This window comes from Oryctolagus cuniculus, chromosome 16, assembly GCF_051225735.1.
Source record: "Oryctolagus cuniculus isolate XC-2025 breed Fujian yellow rabbit chromosome 16, ASM5122573v1, whole genome shotgun sequence".
In the NCBI taxonomy this organism is placed as follows: Eukaryota; Metazoa; Chordata; class Mammalia; order Lagomorpha; family Leporidae; genus Oryctolagus; species Oryctolagus cuniculus.
Genome location: NC_142882.1, coordinates 23097645 through 23114139, shown reverse-complemented (window position 1 = coordinate 23114139; position 16495 = coordinate 23097645). Strand labels below are relative to the sequence as shown.

Genomic DNA, 16495 nt, shown 5'->3' with positions numbered 1-16495 from the left:
CGAGGATCAGCTGGGCTCTGCGGGTTGGGCCTGCGATGGAGAGGTGCCAGCTAACCGGGACTTCTGTCCCCTGGGTGGCCAGCCAGGGCAGTCACAGCTGGACGAAGGACGTGGAAGGCTCTTTTGTATGGAAGTGACCCCACACAGGGAGGAACCCCACCAAGGCCTTTTCCTCAAGGGGCTAAGGGGGGGTGTCTAGAGGGTGCTATAGGTCATACAGGTCAGCCACCTGGGGCTCTTGTCGCATCCAGAGCTGGAGTGTCCCATTCCCCAGGCCTGGCTTAGCCAGAGGCTCCCCGTGTGGGCAGAATTGGAAGGTAGGAGAAAGGTCCCACTTAAGCGTCTGGTTCTGGTGGTCTGTGTTGGGTGCTCATTGATGAGCCAGAATCAGTCTCGGTCTCCTCCAGGGCCAAGATGAGTCCCTGGGTGGAGGAGGCACCTTAGGGCTTACTGGCCTGGGTGCTGTACCATCCACTGGGGCAGAGAGAGTTAGAGCACTCGGGGCCGGGAGGCAGGTGGCTTCCGCTGTACTCCCACTACCCCACAGGGAGGGAGAGGTAGGGGTGGCCTCCACTGGGTCTCCTGGGTGGCCTCTCCCAAGGGGAGAGGCAGACAGGAGCAGGGGTGGGTGGGGTGAAGATACGAGGGTGGGGGCTGCTGCTGCTTTGCTGTCTCTGCCCCTTCTGTCTCTGTTTCCGGTGAGGCTAAGGTGTGCAGGGCTCCTGGGTGTCGCCCTGTGGCTGTGCGGGTGCCCGATGTCCCCTGACAGACGCCGGCAGCTGGATGCCACCCAAGCAGTTGTGCACACACAGCTTCTCCCAGGGATTTTTAGGAAAGTCCCCTCTTCCTTCTATTTTTATTTATTTATTTTTCTTTTCCCTTAAAGCAGAGATTTGTTCCTCTGCCTGCACTTTCATTCTTGGCATTCCCCCTGCCCGTGCCACCCAGCCCCACCGCCTCTCTCAGAACCTTGTGCTTCTCTGGTTCTTTCTGCCAAAGTCGTCTTGTCTTTGAACCGCTTTGCTTCGGCCTTGATCCTCTACCTTGGCACACCTCCGTCTCTGTCTTGTCTGTCACTCTCCGAGGATTATTGCCTGTTCCCTTCCTTTCCCCCAAACTTTCCTGCTTGTCCCAGGCATGTCCCTCAAGTACCTCCCCCCGCCCCAAACCCATGTCTTCCTCTCATCCCAGCCTGGGATGAGACTCTGTTGTCTCTCCATGAGTAATTAGACCAAGGGCAAGTGTATTTGGGGCTGGGGGAAGGGCAACACCCAGCCTTGGGAGGTGGGGACACTATTAATAGCCTTGCGAGCAGCTGGGGGTGGGGGCGGATGTCTGGCCAGCCTGGCTGGCCTGGGCAGCTCAAAGGGCCAGAAAGGGCAGTGCTGGAAATAGAGGGAGTGGGGGTGGGGGTGCCCACTCTGCAGGCACCTCTCTCCTTGGTGCATGGTGTGTGTGTGTGTGTGTGTGTGTGTGTGTCGGGGCAAGGGGGGGGGTGGGTAAAAGGCGTTCTTGTCTGTCTATCAGCAGACTGGGGAGGAGACTCAAGCTCTCAGGGGCTGGGGACCATTTGTCTGGACCCCCCCCCCATCCCATGACTCCTGGCCCCGGGCCCTCTCGGAAACGCTGGCTGCAGCGCCGACTGAGTCGTGGCACCAGCTGGCGCTGCCAGCCGAGCGCTCTGCTCATGGACCAGCGCCTGGTTGCTCCTGGAGGCGTCGTCAGCTCTCTATCTCCAGGACTGGGCCTGGGCTGGACGAGGCCTTGGGATATCCCCGGGGAAACAAGTGCTGGCTCTGCTCTCCCCGTTCCCTGCCCGCCGTCCCTTTCTGAAGCTACCTCTCGCTTACTCGTGCCCATCACCGGCTGCCATCCGCTGCACCTGCGGGAGGGGGGTGCGGCTCTGTCACTGCCCCAGGTCAGCCTCTGGGGTGGGGGTGGGGGGGTGACACCAAAAGCTGCAATTTCATATAGAGCCTGAACCCCTGTGGCTGAGGAGCTGCCCCTACACCTCCCTCTACCTCCTCTCTGCCTTGGCGGCTCCCCCTGGTCCCCTGGGATCCCCGCACTGGTAAGGTGCTCGCCGTGTAGCAAGCAGGGAGGCCGGGGTGAGGAGGAGGTGGGGCTAGGGCTGCGGTCCTCTGCCTCTTTCCACTTCCCTAAGGTTTTGTCTGTTCCTTGTACCAGCTGCAGGGTCATCTTTGGTTCCTGTCTGATGGGCTCTGCTGTGCCCGGAATTCCTAGCTCCGAGGCATGATCTGAAACATCTGGGCCAGCGCAGTTGCAGGGCCAACCCTGGTTCTATTGGGGCTGCCCGGGCCAGCTGCCTTGGGCGGGCAGGCCGGGAGGAGCCCGAGGGCCCATTCGCATCTCCTTGCAGCGCTCTGGCTGGGATCTCATTTATTAACTGCCGGGCCAGGCTTGGAGTGGTGGCTGGCAGGCCTGGGCTCTTGGCCCTCTGTCCACCTGTACCAGGGATACAGCCTTCCTCTCCTGTGCCGGCCGCTGCCGGTCACCCCCTGGGGAAGTGGGACTGCGCGCACAGGCCCCCACTGCCTCCCGGCTTCCCACACCGCTCAGGGCTCGGATGCCATCTCCCGGAGTCCTCCCTGAAGGGCTCGGGCTTCATTCCAGGGATGGAGGAAACACCCACCCCACCCCCAGCACCCTGTGAGTTCAGGAACACTTTCTCAGAAAGTGAGGAAGGTTGGGGGGGGAGGGCGCATGACTGGAGGGTGCTAGCCAGGGGTCCACCTGCCTTCACAGTGGGGTGGGGATGACCAGCAGGGACCACCAAGATGGGCCTTCTCCACTTGGACGCCATCGGGAGCCTGAGGCTCTCAGAAGAGACCTGCACCTGCTCTTCCACCCTCCCGGGCGCCAGGTGTACTGGTGGATCCTCTGTCCCGCCTGTGCCCCCCCCCCCCGCCCCACATTGCTGAGCTGCTGGACATTGCTTTCAGATGCCAGTCCTTCCAGGGTCAGAGAGGGTGGACTGTCCCATCCCGATGCTGGCCCTGGGTCAGCCAGGTCCCCACAGCCTAATCTCCGTGCCCCCCACCCACTGTCTTTCCTGGAGTCTGGACCCCAGACTCAAACTCTTCCTCTTGCCTGTCACTCATCCCCTCTGACACCACTTCCGCCTCGGAGCAGGTGACTCTGGATCCAAGAGCTGGGGGCGCGGAGTGGGGGGGAAGACATGGGAGGGGGGGGCAGGCTCTGGCTTCCAGGCTGTGTGCGAGAGAGGGAAAAGCCACTGCAACAGGATGTCCCCAGGGCTGAAGCTGGCTGCTAGGGGCTGTGAGGGGAATGGGGAGACTTGGAGGGGAAGGTCCCGGAAGCCCCTGGGCCTGGGCCCTGCCCCGCCTCCCTCTGCCCTCTGGCTGCCCCGTGTTCGCAAGGCCGTCCCTCCCGTCCTCTGAGCTGGGGACAGCCCGCTCTGTGACCGCCCCCCGTCCGCTGTCCGCCCGTTCCCCTCCTCAGGGTGTCTCAGATTCTCAGACTTGGGTTTCAGGAGGCACAATGGTTACATTCTCCAGCTCTGATTGCTACGGGCCGGGCCTCTGGCTCCCCTTGAGATTGGGTTTCCTGTGCCATGAACACTCCGGAATCACCGAGGAGGAGGGGTGAGGCGGGAGAGCAGTCCTGAGGAGGGCCGGAGTCTACCCTCAGATGATGAGGTGCTAAGACTACCTGGCGGTGCCCCCCGCCCCGCCCCCAGCCTCTGGGACCCCAAGCCAAGCCAGCAAGCTGGAGGGGCTCATCTCTGGTGGCCCTGGAGGTACCGCCTTCCTCCGCCCCTCTCCTGACACAGAGAGAGGCTGGTGGCGTCTTCAAGTGCCGGCGGGCGTCTGGGTGCCTCTCTCAGCCCCCAGAGAATTCAACCGGCTTCCAAGTGGGCAAAGGGGCGGCCGGCCGGCAAGTTTCATGTAGCCCAGTCTTCGAGCAGATGTGTCCCGAGTGGGAGCTCAGGCTGTGTTGGCTGCAGAGAGCAGGAATTCCTCCCGCATCCAGTGGGAGCCATAAATATCTCTCGGCTGTAGCTGGAGGAAAAAAAAAATATATATACACACACACACACACACACACACACATATTACAACACGCGCTCCATCCGGGTGTGTGTGCAGTGCCCGGCTCCTCCTGGCGCCTGTAACGTTCCTCTCCACAGCAGAGCCCCCCCCCCAAAGCTGTAGCATCCCCCAGGAACGTGCACACGCACACACGTGCACACACACACTGGGGGGGAAGGGGAGAAGGACGGACCAAGGGAGGGGTGCCAGGAGCCAGGCCAGGGCAAAGGAAGGGAAGCTGAGCCGGTGGAGCCGGTGGCGGTACCTCCAGGGGGCTGGGCGCTACCTGGGACTCCAGCCCACAGCTGGGACCCCAGAGTCCCAGGTTTGTCGCCTTCCCTTCTTAGTCCTTCTTTCCACTAGTCTGCTAAGGGGCCAGGAACCGCTGGCCAGGGGAGTGCCTGTGCCCAAGAGGTGTGGACAGCGCGAGGAACCCTGGTGCCCCGAAGCGAGGCTGTCAGCAAAGCGGTGGCACGCTGGCCTGACCCCCCAGCGGCGCCCGGAAGGAGCTGTGCCCTCACAGATTTGCTCCCTCGCTAACCTGGCCCAGGGAATGCATAGGGCACAGTGGCTGCACCATGCCACGGTTGAGCGCAAATCAGCTTAGGAGCTAGTAGGGGAGTGGGGCCGGAAAACTGGGGTCTCTGGAGAAGGTACGAGGTGGGGGCTGGGATTGCTGTGCGTGCCCATGTCAGGGTGGCCCTGAGCCGATGGCGGGCAGAAGGGGGTGTGCTTAGGGCCTCCACATCTCTGCCAGCCAGGCTAGAGAGAGAGAGAGGCTGTCAGGAGACAGACAGGACGTGGCCCCAGAAGATGGGGCAGCAGGGAGACAGCCTCGGGGGGGTGGACAGGCAGCAGGGGATAAGAGAGACTCAGCCGGGCACCCGCCCGCCTTGTGGCAGCCAGGGCATCCCTGCCCCTGCACTGGCCCGCAGGCCACCAGCTGGCCCATTGTCCCCAGTGAGAAAGCACACACAGGATGGGGGCTCACTCATGCACACCGCACAATTGGCAGAGACTGCCAGGGGGCAGCCACGCCGGGCCCCGGGGGCGAGGAGGGGAGAAGGGGGTGGCTGAGAGCCGGAGCGTGCAGGCCCAAAGCGAGGCCTGGCCGGGGGTCCAGGAGGCCGCCCTCCACCGAGAGCTGGAGCAGGGAGCCCCACCACCACCGCGCGCTGCCGTCGGTCCCCTCCTGTGCTGTTGGCAGTGGGCAGCCCCGGGCCTGCGAGCAGGAGATAAAGAGTTCACACAGTGTTTTTCTCACTAACTGTGGATTTGTGTGTTTGTTCAGCTGGTGGTGGTGATAAGCCCCACTTTGCCAGATAAAAGCCAGGCCCAGGCAGCGCCATGAGGCGGGGCCTGCTGCGGGGTGGGATTGGTGATGGTGGGCGGGGGTTCCTCACCTCTGTCCAGGTCTGGGGTGATCTCTGCCCCCCCCCGAGGGAGGGGTCAAGGCACACCCACAGGGGGCGTAACACCTGGTTCCTCCCTCCGCCTCCACAGTCACCCATAGCAGCCCCCGAGAAGCCACCGTGTAGGAAGCTGGCCCAGCCGGCTCCTTCCTCCATGTGCGCAGGGACACTTCCTCAGCTCCCCCCGGGCCCAGGGGTCTGTGTGATCCTGTGGCCGCCAGCCCCTTCCCCCAGCCTGTCCAGAACACCCCTTCTTCCCCCCACCGAGCTGACAGGGCTCCCTCGTCTCTACTGTCCCAAGGTGCCCAACAGCCAACTGGGGTAGGGGCCCACTGTCCCTCAGCTGGCCCTGGGAGCTGCAGCCCTGGTGTCGCCAGGCCCGGCTCTCCGGGAGTGTGCTGGGGCTGCCTCCTCTGCCTGCGACCTGGGTCCACATTTCCAGGATCTCTGCCTTTTGTCCTGGAGCCGAGCTGAGCATGCCGGGGTTGGGGGGGGGGGGAGCCGCTGGCTGGGGCCGCCAGCCGTAAGATGGCTGCCAAGGCCTAAAATGGCTGCCAGCAACGCCCAGAGCAGCGCCCGGAGGCGCGTGGCAGCAGGCCTGGCCTGCGCCGGGATCCCTCGCTCCAGCTCGCTCCCCTAACGCAGCGCCCACAGCAAGGCCAGCAGTGCCCTTTCAAGCCAGTGGCCTTGGTGAGGAGTCCCTGTGTGCCGCACCCCCAGAGCCGCGTTTGTGTCGGCCTCAGTCGCTGGTGCACCTCCATCTCTCTGCCATGCACCTACCCCTTCCCACCCCCCACCCCCACAACACGCACATGTGCACCTGCGGCTCTGGCCCCACCTTGGCCTTCCACAGTGGGGTGGACTTTGAGGTTCCCACCCCAGACCCCGACTGCCCAGGTGTGTGGGGTGGGGGCGTGGTCGAGACAGAGTCTGTTTGTAGCAGAAATCCCAGGGCAGCAGGGCCCAGGCCATGTCCGAGGGGGCACTGGGTGGGCTACCTGTCACCTGGGCTCTCTGGCCTGCATAGGCTGGGGCTCTAGTCACACCCAGATGGCCAGGACTGGACCGAGGCTGGAGAGTGACAAGGGGAGGTGTTGGGATCGGGGCCTCCCTTGGGAGAACGGTCCTCCTCGCCTGTCTTCTTGATTTGCCGCAACGAAATTCATTATTATTACTCTGGAATTAAAAAAAAAAATGAGCAGATGACCCAAAAGCTTCACCTCTCTCGCCGGTCCCACTGGGACACGCAGCTGGTGACATGGGTGACAAGGGCGACACTCCCAGCCTCAGACCCCGCCGGGGCCTTGGCTCCTTCCTCCTGGGGGGCTGGCAGGCTGAACCTCCGAGTGGTGGAACCACACTGGCTGGCACCAAGGCTCGGTTTTCAGAGGCCACCCCCTAAGCTGTTCCCCCAACAAGCAAGTGGCTGCCTTCCTCCCGCCCCGCAACCTGCCCTCCCACCCCCTTCTGCCACCCTCTCGCCAGCTGTCGTGCCCGGGCAGGCATTCTGGAGGTCCCCGTGGTGCCCCTGGCACACAAAGCTTTGAGGACCCCGGGGGCGGGGGCGGGGGGCTTTCCCAAGCTCAGCAGCAAATTCACACACCCACTCCACCCTGCCCCCAGCGCTCGGCGAGTCCCACCGTACAATGGACCCTTGTCCCGGGGCTCCCTATGAGCAGCTGTGGCACCAGGGCAAGAGACGGCCCAGACTGGCTGGCACGGGGCGGGCGGCAGCAGTGGGGCAGAGCCCCCCCCCCCCCGCCTCACCCCGCCCAGGGCTGCCAGGCGCTGCCTGCAAACAGAAAGGTGAGGCCGGAGGAGGGGCCCACGGGGTGACAGGGACCAGAATGCTCAGGGGCCTGCGTCCGCCCCAGCTGTGCCCAGGGCCAACTGCTGGCTGTGTTCAGGGCTGCCGGCCCCTGGGGTGAGGCATGGGGACTTTGGGCACTGTCTGGAGACCCTTTGGTGGTGGTGACAAGTGAGGTTCCCGCAGGTAGCCCACGGAGGAGGCCCGAATGTCAGCAGTGTGCCGCCACTAAGAAGCCTGCGCGAGGTGTAGGCCTGGTCTCCTGGGGGTGGGCTCGGCGAGGTGGGCTGCGCTCCTGGGAGCTCCGTGGCCGGCCGGCGTTGGTCGGGAAGCCTTGTTCCTGACCCACCTTGTTCTTTGTGTCTCCTGCAGAATCCGGACAATCAGACAGTTCCAACCAGCAAGGAGACGCGGACATCAAACCACTGCCCAACGGTCAGTGCCTCCACCCGCCTGCCCTCTGCTGCCCCCTGCCTTCAGCTGCCCTTCTAAGCAGGGCCAGTGTGGAGCCAGAAGCCAGCGTGGGAGGGAGGGAGTCCCCCCAGCTCCCCCCCACTCACAGCCGTTTCTCCCCCCTCTACAGGGCACTTAAGTTTCCAGGACTGTTTCGTGACTTCCGGGGTCTGGAATGTGACGGAGCTGGTGAGAGTGTCACAGAGTAAGTGGGCCTCCGCCTCCCCGGGGCCAGGACGGGGGTGGGGGGGGGTGGGACTTAGAGCCGCTAGGCCAGGGGGATGGATTGGGGCAGGCAGGGTTGCAGGGCTGGGTGGAACACAGCTGTCTGGACAGCTCTGAACTCCACTGCTTGGAAGAAATTTAAAAAAAAAAAAAAAAAAGTCACAACCAGGGGCTCTTCTTCAAGCAGCCCCCTGCGGGAGGAAGTCCCCTTGGCAGCCTGGCTGCCACCTCCCCCACCCCCGCACCCGACCCGGGGCCTCCTGCGCTTTCCAGACCTCACCCAGCCTCTCATTCCCCCCAGCTCCCGTTGCGACCGCATCAGGGCCCAACTTCTCGCTGGCGGACCTGGAGAGCCCCAGCTACTACAACATAAACCAGGTGACCCTGGGACGACGGTCTATCACCTCCCCTCCTTCCACCAGGTGAGCCCAGCACCGCCCCCCCACACCACCACCCCAGGCCCTCCCAAGGTGGGCCACCCTCGGAACTGCCCCATGGCCCTTGGGGCCACTTCCCACGTGGCATGGGATGCGGGGATCCCAGCCGGGGGCGGAGGGTGACATTTGAGCCCAGGCACTCCGAGGGCTGGCCAGGACACGGGGTGGAAGCAGTGGAGGGCTTTGGAGCCCCCCCCCCACATGTACTCAGACCACATTCTGGGGCAGTAGGGGAGCCCTGAGGGGCTTGGAGCAGGGCGTGGTGTTCTGGAAAGTTCCCTCTGAGCACGGGCAGCTGAGGCAGGTCTCTTCCCACAGGTCCGAGTGGAAGAAGGCCTGGACTGGCTAGGGGAGCTGTGGGAGGATTGGGAATGGCACCGAGAAGTGCTTGGGCCACAGGAGACAGTCACGTCTGGTCAGGGCAGGGTCGGATCCTGTCATTAAAAAAAAAAAAAAAATTGAATGTTTCTGTTGCCTGTGACATTTTTGGTATTTATATAGCGTACTTTAAATATTGCATTGGGATGTTCTTTGATGACTGAGTGTTGGCAACTGCTCCCCTCCCCTCCGACATCTGTCCCCATGAGTACCACACTCACCTCTACCCGGCCCTGGATGAATAAGCCCAGAAGGAAGCTCACGGGATAGTGGTGTCAAGGGTTGGGGGAGAAGGGGCCATTTTGGAGCCATCTTTCCCCCAGGGAGTGGACAGGACCGGGCCCAAGGGGCCCCGGGGATGCTTCTGGGGTCGGGCTGCCAAAGGCAGGCACCGCTAACCACCCGGAAGGCCGCAAGCCCCGAGTCGCTCCCTGGAGCCTGGGCCCGTCTGACCCTCCGTTCCTTTCCCAGCACCACCAAGCGCCCCAAGTCCATTGATGACAGCGAGATGGAGAGCCCTGTCGACGACGTGTTCTATCCCGGGACAGGCCGCTCCCCGGCGGCTGGCAGCAGCCAGTCCAGCGGATGGCCCAACGACGTGGACGCAGGTATGGGTGCTGGCCGTCTCGACCCGAGCAGGGGCGGCCCGGAGCCTCCCACAGGATACTCACTGTCCATCCGTCCGTCTCGCCCCTCCTGGCCTTCCCTGTGGAGGGCAGACTGGGCTGAAGGAAGAGAGCGTAGGTGAGGGGCCAACAGGCAGGTAGTGTTGTGTTTCTGGGCGAGGCCCCACCCTCCCGCCCTCCACTCTCCCAGTCGGGGCACCAAGGGCGTTTGGGACCTCCTCACCCTTCAGGGTGGGGGTCCTGGGCACTGTAGGATGCTGAGCTGCACCCCAGCCCCTCCCCCCTGGATTCCAGCACATTTCTCACCCCCAGCCTCAATGAGCAAAGCTGTCCTTGGACATCGTGCAGTGGCCCCCAGGGACGGTCCCCCTGGGGGCTGAGCCCTGGCCTTAGGGACCCAGCTTTGCAGAGAAGCAAAGTGCGGAGTAGGCTGGTGGTTCACACACCAGGACGGCAGAGGCCTTGGAAGCCAACCTGGCCCTTCCCGGGCCCCTCTGAACACTTCTTGCCTGTGGAACCTCCCCCACGCCCCCCTGGCGTCCCTGCCAGCTTTGACTGGGGTATGGACACACTAGACAGCCCGCTGAGAGAGTGTAGACATCCCGGGGCACCTGTGCATGTGTGCACACTGCACGGAGGCTGGCTGCAGGAGACTCCTGCCTGTGTCTGTGTGTGTGTCCTGGGGGCTGGGGGGTCTTGGGACCAAGGATTGCAGACCCACACGTGGGCGGGGGTGTGTGCTCGGTGCATCCGCCAGGGACAGGGGTCTGAACTGCTGGTGCTTTGTCTGGCATCTCCCAGATGTGCTGCTACAGGGGAGGGCTGGGAGGCCAGGCAGGGGCCAGGCGGGGCAGCCAGGCGACTTGCTTTTGTGTTGCCCCTCTGCTCTGGACTCCTGGGGAGGAGAGGGGCGGGCTCACCTCCCAGCCTGGGGTTGAAGAACTGAACTCGAGTGCCCAGAGGCCCCCACCTAGCGGAGGCCGCTGCAGGACGGTACCTGGCGTGGCTCTCAGAGCGGGGGCTCCCCCTTCAGGGTCTCCTTGTGCAGCAGGGACCTGGGCCAGTGCCAGTCCACAGGCTGGCCCACCCACAGGGGAGCTTTGGGAGGAGGCAAGAGGAACTGAGAAGGCCTAGGTCTATCCCGGCCGAGGCCTCGGTCCGGGGTCCCCTTCCGCAGGGATTGCCACCAGGGCACCCCGAGGGGCTTCGGCTGCTGTTCCCCGCCCCCCCGGGGGGGCCAGGGCTCGCAGGCCGGCCCGCCCATGCCCAGACCTAGCTGCTGAAGAACCTTCCTCCCGCTGGCACCCGAGCTCTCCTTTCTTGGCTGTTTGCTCTTGCACCTGCTCGTTCTGCTGCTTCCGGCAGCCCCGCCACGCACGGCCCCCACACATCTTCCTGCAGCAGCATCCCACCCCCCCACCCCCACCCCGTGCGCGCGCGCGCACACACATACACACACACACACACCCTGGCTCCCTCGCTCCCCGCCCGCCCCCCTCTCTCCTCCCCGTGTGTCGTTTCCCTAGGCTGCGACAAATCGCCAATTAAGCAGCTCAGCTGCAGGACGGGGAACAGCTGGGAAGGCGCTGTGCGGCCACGGGGACAGCTGTGCACAGCTGGTGGGGCGCTCCCCCCTCCCCACCGTGCCAGCTATCAGGTGGCACACAGCTGCCGCCAGATAACACCTCTGCTGGCACGGCTGGGAGTTTGCCTCCCCCCCCCCCGGCCTCTTCCCTCCGCAGTGAGGCCTGCCCCTATTTCTCTGCTCTGCAGCCTCCCCACCCCTACAAGCATCCAACCTGTCTCCCTTTGTCAATCAGGGAGGGCAGATGTGCCCTGACCCCACTTCACCCCTCCCAGCCTGGGCACAGCCTGAAAAGTCGGCCCCAGGCCGGGAGATGCGCTCCAACAGCGAGAGGCCAGCCCTGGGTTGTCCTGGTCCTTTTTGGACCTCCAGCATGGACACCCCCCCCCCACCCTGCTGCCTGCCACTGGGCTGTGGTGGATTTGGCTGGCAACAGGCTTTTCCGGGACCCTCCAGGTCCTGCAGTCCCCTCCCCGTTCTCACTGGGTGTCATGCCCCCCCCCCCCCCGACACACACACACTGGGGGACCCATGGCTGGCTGCATTTTCTTTCCTGAGCGGGTTTCTTCCGGCCAGAGCCCCCCCCAGCGGCAGCTCAGGGCACCCCTGTTACAGACCCAACCTTGTCCCTCCAGGTCTGCCCTCTCCTCGCCCCTCCCCGCCCCGTCCCCAGGCTGGCTCCCTGGGGCGTCCCCCTGCACCCCTTCCCAAGGCTGGCCCTGTGTCCCCCCACCCCCTTTTCCCTTCTGTTACCTGCTGGTGCACACCCCTACCTCCCCACCTTAACCCAGGGGCCCCGTTTCGCTGTCTTGCCAGAAGCGGGCACAGGCCACCCACCCACCTGCACACAGGCACCAGAGGAGGGAGCAGAGCCCTTAGTGGAGGAAGGGGAAGGGGCACCCCCCCCCAGGAGACAAGGAGGAGCTGCTGGCCTCCCGCCGCGCCCCGCCCCCCTGCCCCGCCTGCCGCCGCCCCAGCCGGGCTAAACCTGCCCCGTGTTGCTGCTTCCTCCCCCCAGGCCCGGCTTCTCTAAAGAAGTCTGGAAAGTTGGACTTCTGCACTGCCCTCTCCTCTCAGGGCGGTTCCCCGCGCATGGCTTTCACCCACCACCCGCTGCCTGTGCTTGCAGGAGTCAGACCAGGTGAGACACGGGGGAGGGGCTGGGGGCGGGGCAGCACGGGAGGAGACCCACCCAGCAGCCCAGGGGGCCAGGACCCGCCTCAGTGACAGCCCCGAGCTCCTCTAGGGGTCTTGTGGGCAGCCCGCGGGTGGGAGCACAGAGCGGACCCACCTGCCCCCCCTGGGGGGGGGCCAGGGGAGAGGGGGACCTGCTTAACTGCTTCCGGGGCACCCTCTCGCTTGCTTCTCACTGCCCACGTGCAGGTGTGCATGGGTGCTGTGTGCAGCCTGGGATGGTGCCTCCGGACACCAGCCCTGGGGGAAGGGGAGGGGACCACAGAGGCCTCCCTTGAGCCCAGAGGCTGAGCCCAGTTGTCGTGTGTCCTGGGACTGGGAGCTTCCTGGAGGAGGCGTGAGAGCCTAGGCGAGGCCTGGGGTCCTTCGCTCTTCCACCCGGGGCCTTCCTCCCTCGGCACCCATCTGGGGACGGGAGCGCTGGCCTTTCTCTTGACACGGCCCTGTGCCGGCCTGCGGTCTTCGGGGTTCTCCCCGTAGGCCGGCAGGGAACAGAGAGGTTTACCTCCTGGCTTCCTCCTTGGGGCCTCCTGGCTGGGAGCCCAGAGACTGGGGCAGGGTGTGGTGGCCGCAGCGAGGTGGGGGCGGGGAGCCCTGGCCCTCCCCTGCGCGCAGGCAGCAGGAGGGCGTCAGGCCCGGCTCGGCTGGCTCCGACTCCGTTTTTATGAACTCCATAGAGAAGCCAAGTTTCCTCAGCCCCCTAATGAAACCAAGAGTGAGAGAGAGCGAGAGAGGGAGAGAGCGAGAGCGAGCTGATTGGAAACAGACGGGCGGGCGGGCGGGCGGCGGCGGGCGGTGGGGGGGAGGGGGAGAGGACTCAGCTCCAGGAAGAGCTGGGGCCAGTGCGGGGTGGAAATCGTGTGTGCGCGGGCCGCGTGTGCGGGCTCAGGAATGCGGCCTGCACGCCGGTGGCCAGGCGCACGCGGCTCGCATTTAGGACACGCGTGTGCGTGCGTGGGGGGTGGCACTCATCTTGCACAGCTGTGTTTTTACCAAAAACCCTCACAGACCCATCCACTGCTTCTTTATCCCCTCCTGAGGCTCCCACCCTGGGGCGGGGGTGGGGGTGGGGTCCAGTGAGGCGCTCCCCGCAGGTGCAAGATGTCAGAGGGTCCAAGAACTCAATCCTCAGGATATTTAAATGCAACATTTCTTTAAAAAAAAAAAAAAAAGCCGTTGCAAGAAAGGACACTGATGAGCGCAGGTTACCATGTTTTGAAAGGATCTTAAAGACAGGCTCTGACGCCTGCTTTGCCCGCCTCTCCTGAACCCAAGCCCTGGTTCTGGATCAAACTTTGCCAAAACAAAATGGCCAGTCTACAGGCCTCCCCAAACCACCCCCCCACCACCACCACCAGTTTTCCATTTTTTTTTAATTGCATTGAGATTTATAGATCTCGGTGACTGATGTCGGCTCGCTGCTGCCTTAACTTCACACCCGAGACCAGGGCCTCTCCTGCTTTCACCTACTCAGGACCTGTTCCTCTCCGCCTGCAGCTGCAGCTCTGCCCTCCTCCTCCCCAGTCCCCTGTGCCAAGGCTGCCTCACGGGGCCCTAACACCCTCTTTCTTCCTCCTTGTGCGCGCAGGCAGCCCCCGGGCCACGGCGTCGGCCCTGCACTTCCCCTCCACGTCCATCATCCAGCAGTCAAGCCCATACTTCACACACCCGACCATCCGCTACCACCATCACCACGGCCAGGACTCTCTGAAGGAGTTTGTGCAGTTTGTGTGCGCCGATGGTTCGGGCCAGGCCACCGGACAGGTGAGTCCCCCCACTCCCCACCTAGGGGAGGATGCGCGCCAGGTGGCCTCATCTCTGTGTCTGTCTGTCTCAGCGCTCACAGCGGGGAAGGGCCTGAAAACCAGTGGATCTGCTGATCGGGTCCTTGCGCTGTGCGAGGGCCCTGTCTGTCGTGGTCTGGAGGGGTGGGACCAGCAGCTGGCCCCCTCTTCCCTTGGGCTCCTTGCCAGCCCGCTGTGGGCCTTGTTCGCCCAGTACAAGCGACCCTGAGGTGTGTTCAACCCCCGGGGGCTGCGAGGTGTTGTGAGGGCCAGCTCTCCCCACTCCGCGACCCTCGCGACGTTTGGGGCTGTCGCTCTGCCCGTGGGGGCGAGGCCGTCCTGTGCGTGGGGGGTGTTGAACAGCCTCTCTGGCCTCCATCACCTGATGCCATGCCGCGAGCACCCTCTCTGTCCCCAGATCTCGGCAGGCCTCCCTGCCCCCCGGGGAGGGGCAGGTGGTGGTGGAAGAAGCTTTCGCGGTGAGATGCAGAGGGAAGGCCCCCTCCACGGGGCTGGCCCAGAGGGATCCTGGGATGGTTCTGGCCCTGGAGCGAGGCTTCTGCTCCTCACCCCTGGGAGACAGACGGCGGCGGCAAAGCCTTCAGCCTAGAACGAACCGTTCAGGGGAAGGCAGGATCCCCAAGGTGGTGGGCCAAGGTGACCCTGGAGCGGGCTGGTGGTCCTGGCTCAGTCTTCGGGGGACCCCTGCAGGGACAAAGCAGTGTCTGGAGGCCTCCCCGACTCCCTACCGCCACAGCCGCCGCCAGCCCGCCCGGTGCAGTCTGGAAGCATGCTGGGAGAGGCTGGGCTGGGGAGAGGCGTTCAGGAAGCCCGTGCCAGAGGCAGCCCCCAGGGAGAGTGGCCAGCTGCCTTCTGCCACTCAGCCCAGTGCTGTCTGGGCAGCGCTATGCACCACGGGCGTCGACTCCATGCTGCTAGACTGGCTGCGACTGGGCCGCGGCGTGGCTGCTTGCTCTCTGGCCCAGGGCCCTCCTCCTTCCCGCTGTTTCTCTTCCCGCCTTCCTCCTGGTCTTCCTTCCTCTGCCCTGCGAGGGTGTCTCTTGCTGGCTCCGCAGCTCCTCGGCGCGCCTTTCTGGGCAAGCTCCACTCATCCTAGGGGTGTGTGTGTGTGGCGGGGTTGGGGAAGAGGCCCACCGCGGCCTCAACCCCCGAGGCTCTGATCCAGTAGGTCCGGGCCGGAGCCTGGGAATCTGCATTTCTTCCAAGCTCCCAGGTGGTGGTGGTGGTGCTGCTGGCTGGGGAGTGGGCTTGGGGCAACGTTGAGAAGCACAGATCTGGAACCCGGAGGAGTAAGTCCCTCACCTGCCAGTCCCGCAAGAGCCTCGTAGGAAAATGCCTGGCACAGTGCGATGTCCTAGACAGGTGCGGTGGACACACCACTCAGAGGACATGCAGAGGCAGAATGAGGCTGCGTGGCTGGTGGTGCTTTAGGGAGAGGAGAGAGAGCCACGCAAGCGCCACGTTGCAGCCGCAAGGCCTCGTGGGAGAGTGGCCCCTGGTGGGGAGGCAGGAGGCCTGGTTAAAGACGTTTGTTAGGAGGGCAGGGAGGAGCCACGCCAGCTTCCAGGTTTCCTCTGGCCCCTGACTTGTAAAGTGGGAGGCACTGCAAACTCACGGGACCTTGAGATTTCTAAAGCCCCGGCTCGTGCCCAGAGCCCAGGCGGAAGCTCCCTGCAGGAGCAGAGCGCTGCAAATCAGCGGGTGGCAGGGTCTGTCCGCAGTGGGTGGGATGGGCAGTCAGCTAGGCCTGGGGTCACAGGCTCTGGGGCGGGAAGGAAAGGCCTCCGGGTCCCAGCCGGCCTGGCAGACAGAGTGAAGCCGCGATCTGTGATGGGAGAGCGAGACGGGAGTGCAGGGCAGGCCGTGTGGACGGAGGAGGGGACAGACGCCCTTGCCCCTGGGACCTTGGCGTGGCCCCTGCCCTCTGACCTGTGCTGCTGCTGAGTGAGCCCTCCCCCAGCACAAAGGGGTCTCCAGCCCCGGACACAGGTGGGGACTTGCTTTTGTGGTGGTGGTGGTGGGGGGCCATGTAGGGTTGTTACCCTTGAGCAGGTGGCAGCAGTTGTATGGAGGGAACCTTTTAGGGTTCACAGAAACCAAACCTTAAATGCACATTTGTGCTGGTGCAAAGATTTTTTTTTTGAGAGACAGGCATAGTTGTTTTTTTTTTTTCATAATAAGCATTTTCCATGAATTTTTTGAAGATCCCCTTGTCATGAGGGGGTCCAGGATGGTGGGGTCCTGCGGATTCAAGATGCAGCAGGTCAGATGGGACAGCACCGCGCTCGCCCGCGCGCTCGCTGGCTCCTCAGCAGGACTGGGAAGCCCCAGGGGACTGCCTGCTTCCGAGGCTCCCTTGAAAGAACAGGGCGGAGAGAGGTGGGCTGCCTCATTCCCAGGCCCTGGCGGGTCCCCAGGAGGAGCTGTCATTTCCTGAGCGGTCCCTGAAGAGCAAGGGGAAGGGGTCTGGAGGATTTCTCGTGACGAGCCTCGGCTGCTC

At 64.1% G+C, this 16495-nt stretch overlaps 1 protein-coding gene across 20 annotated transcripts in view; it reads left to right on the top strand.

Moving 5' to 3' along the window:
• The window catches only part of NFIX (nuclear factor I X), an 85618-nt gene that overhangs the window by 57647 nt on the left and 11476 nt on the right, over positions 1-16495 (top strand). For 9 of the 20 annotated variants that reach the window (XM_051839483.3, XM_070058838.2, XM_089315900.1 and 6 more), the window contains 6 exons: positions 7665-7727; positions 7876-7950; positions 8272-8392; positions 9257-9393; positions 12015-12137; positions 13779-13954. In XM_051839483.3, the coding sequence (XP_051695443.1) occupies positions 7665-7727; positions 7876-7950; positions 8272-8392; positions 9257-9393; positions 12015-12137; positions 13779-13954 (695 nt within the window). Of the gene's footprint in view, positions 1-7290; positions 7541-7664; positions 7728-7875; positions 7951-8271; positions 8393-9256; positions 9394-12014; positions 12138-13778; positions 13955-16495 lie in introns of those variants that run through there. The other 11 variants (XM_070058842.2, XM_070058843.2, XM_089315904.1 and 8 more) reach the window with 4 other exon arrangements.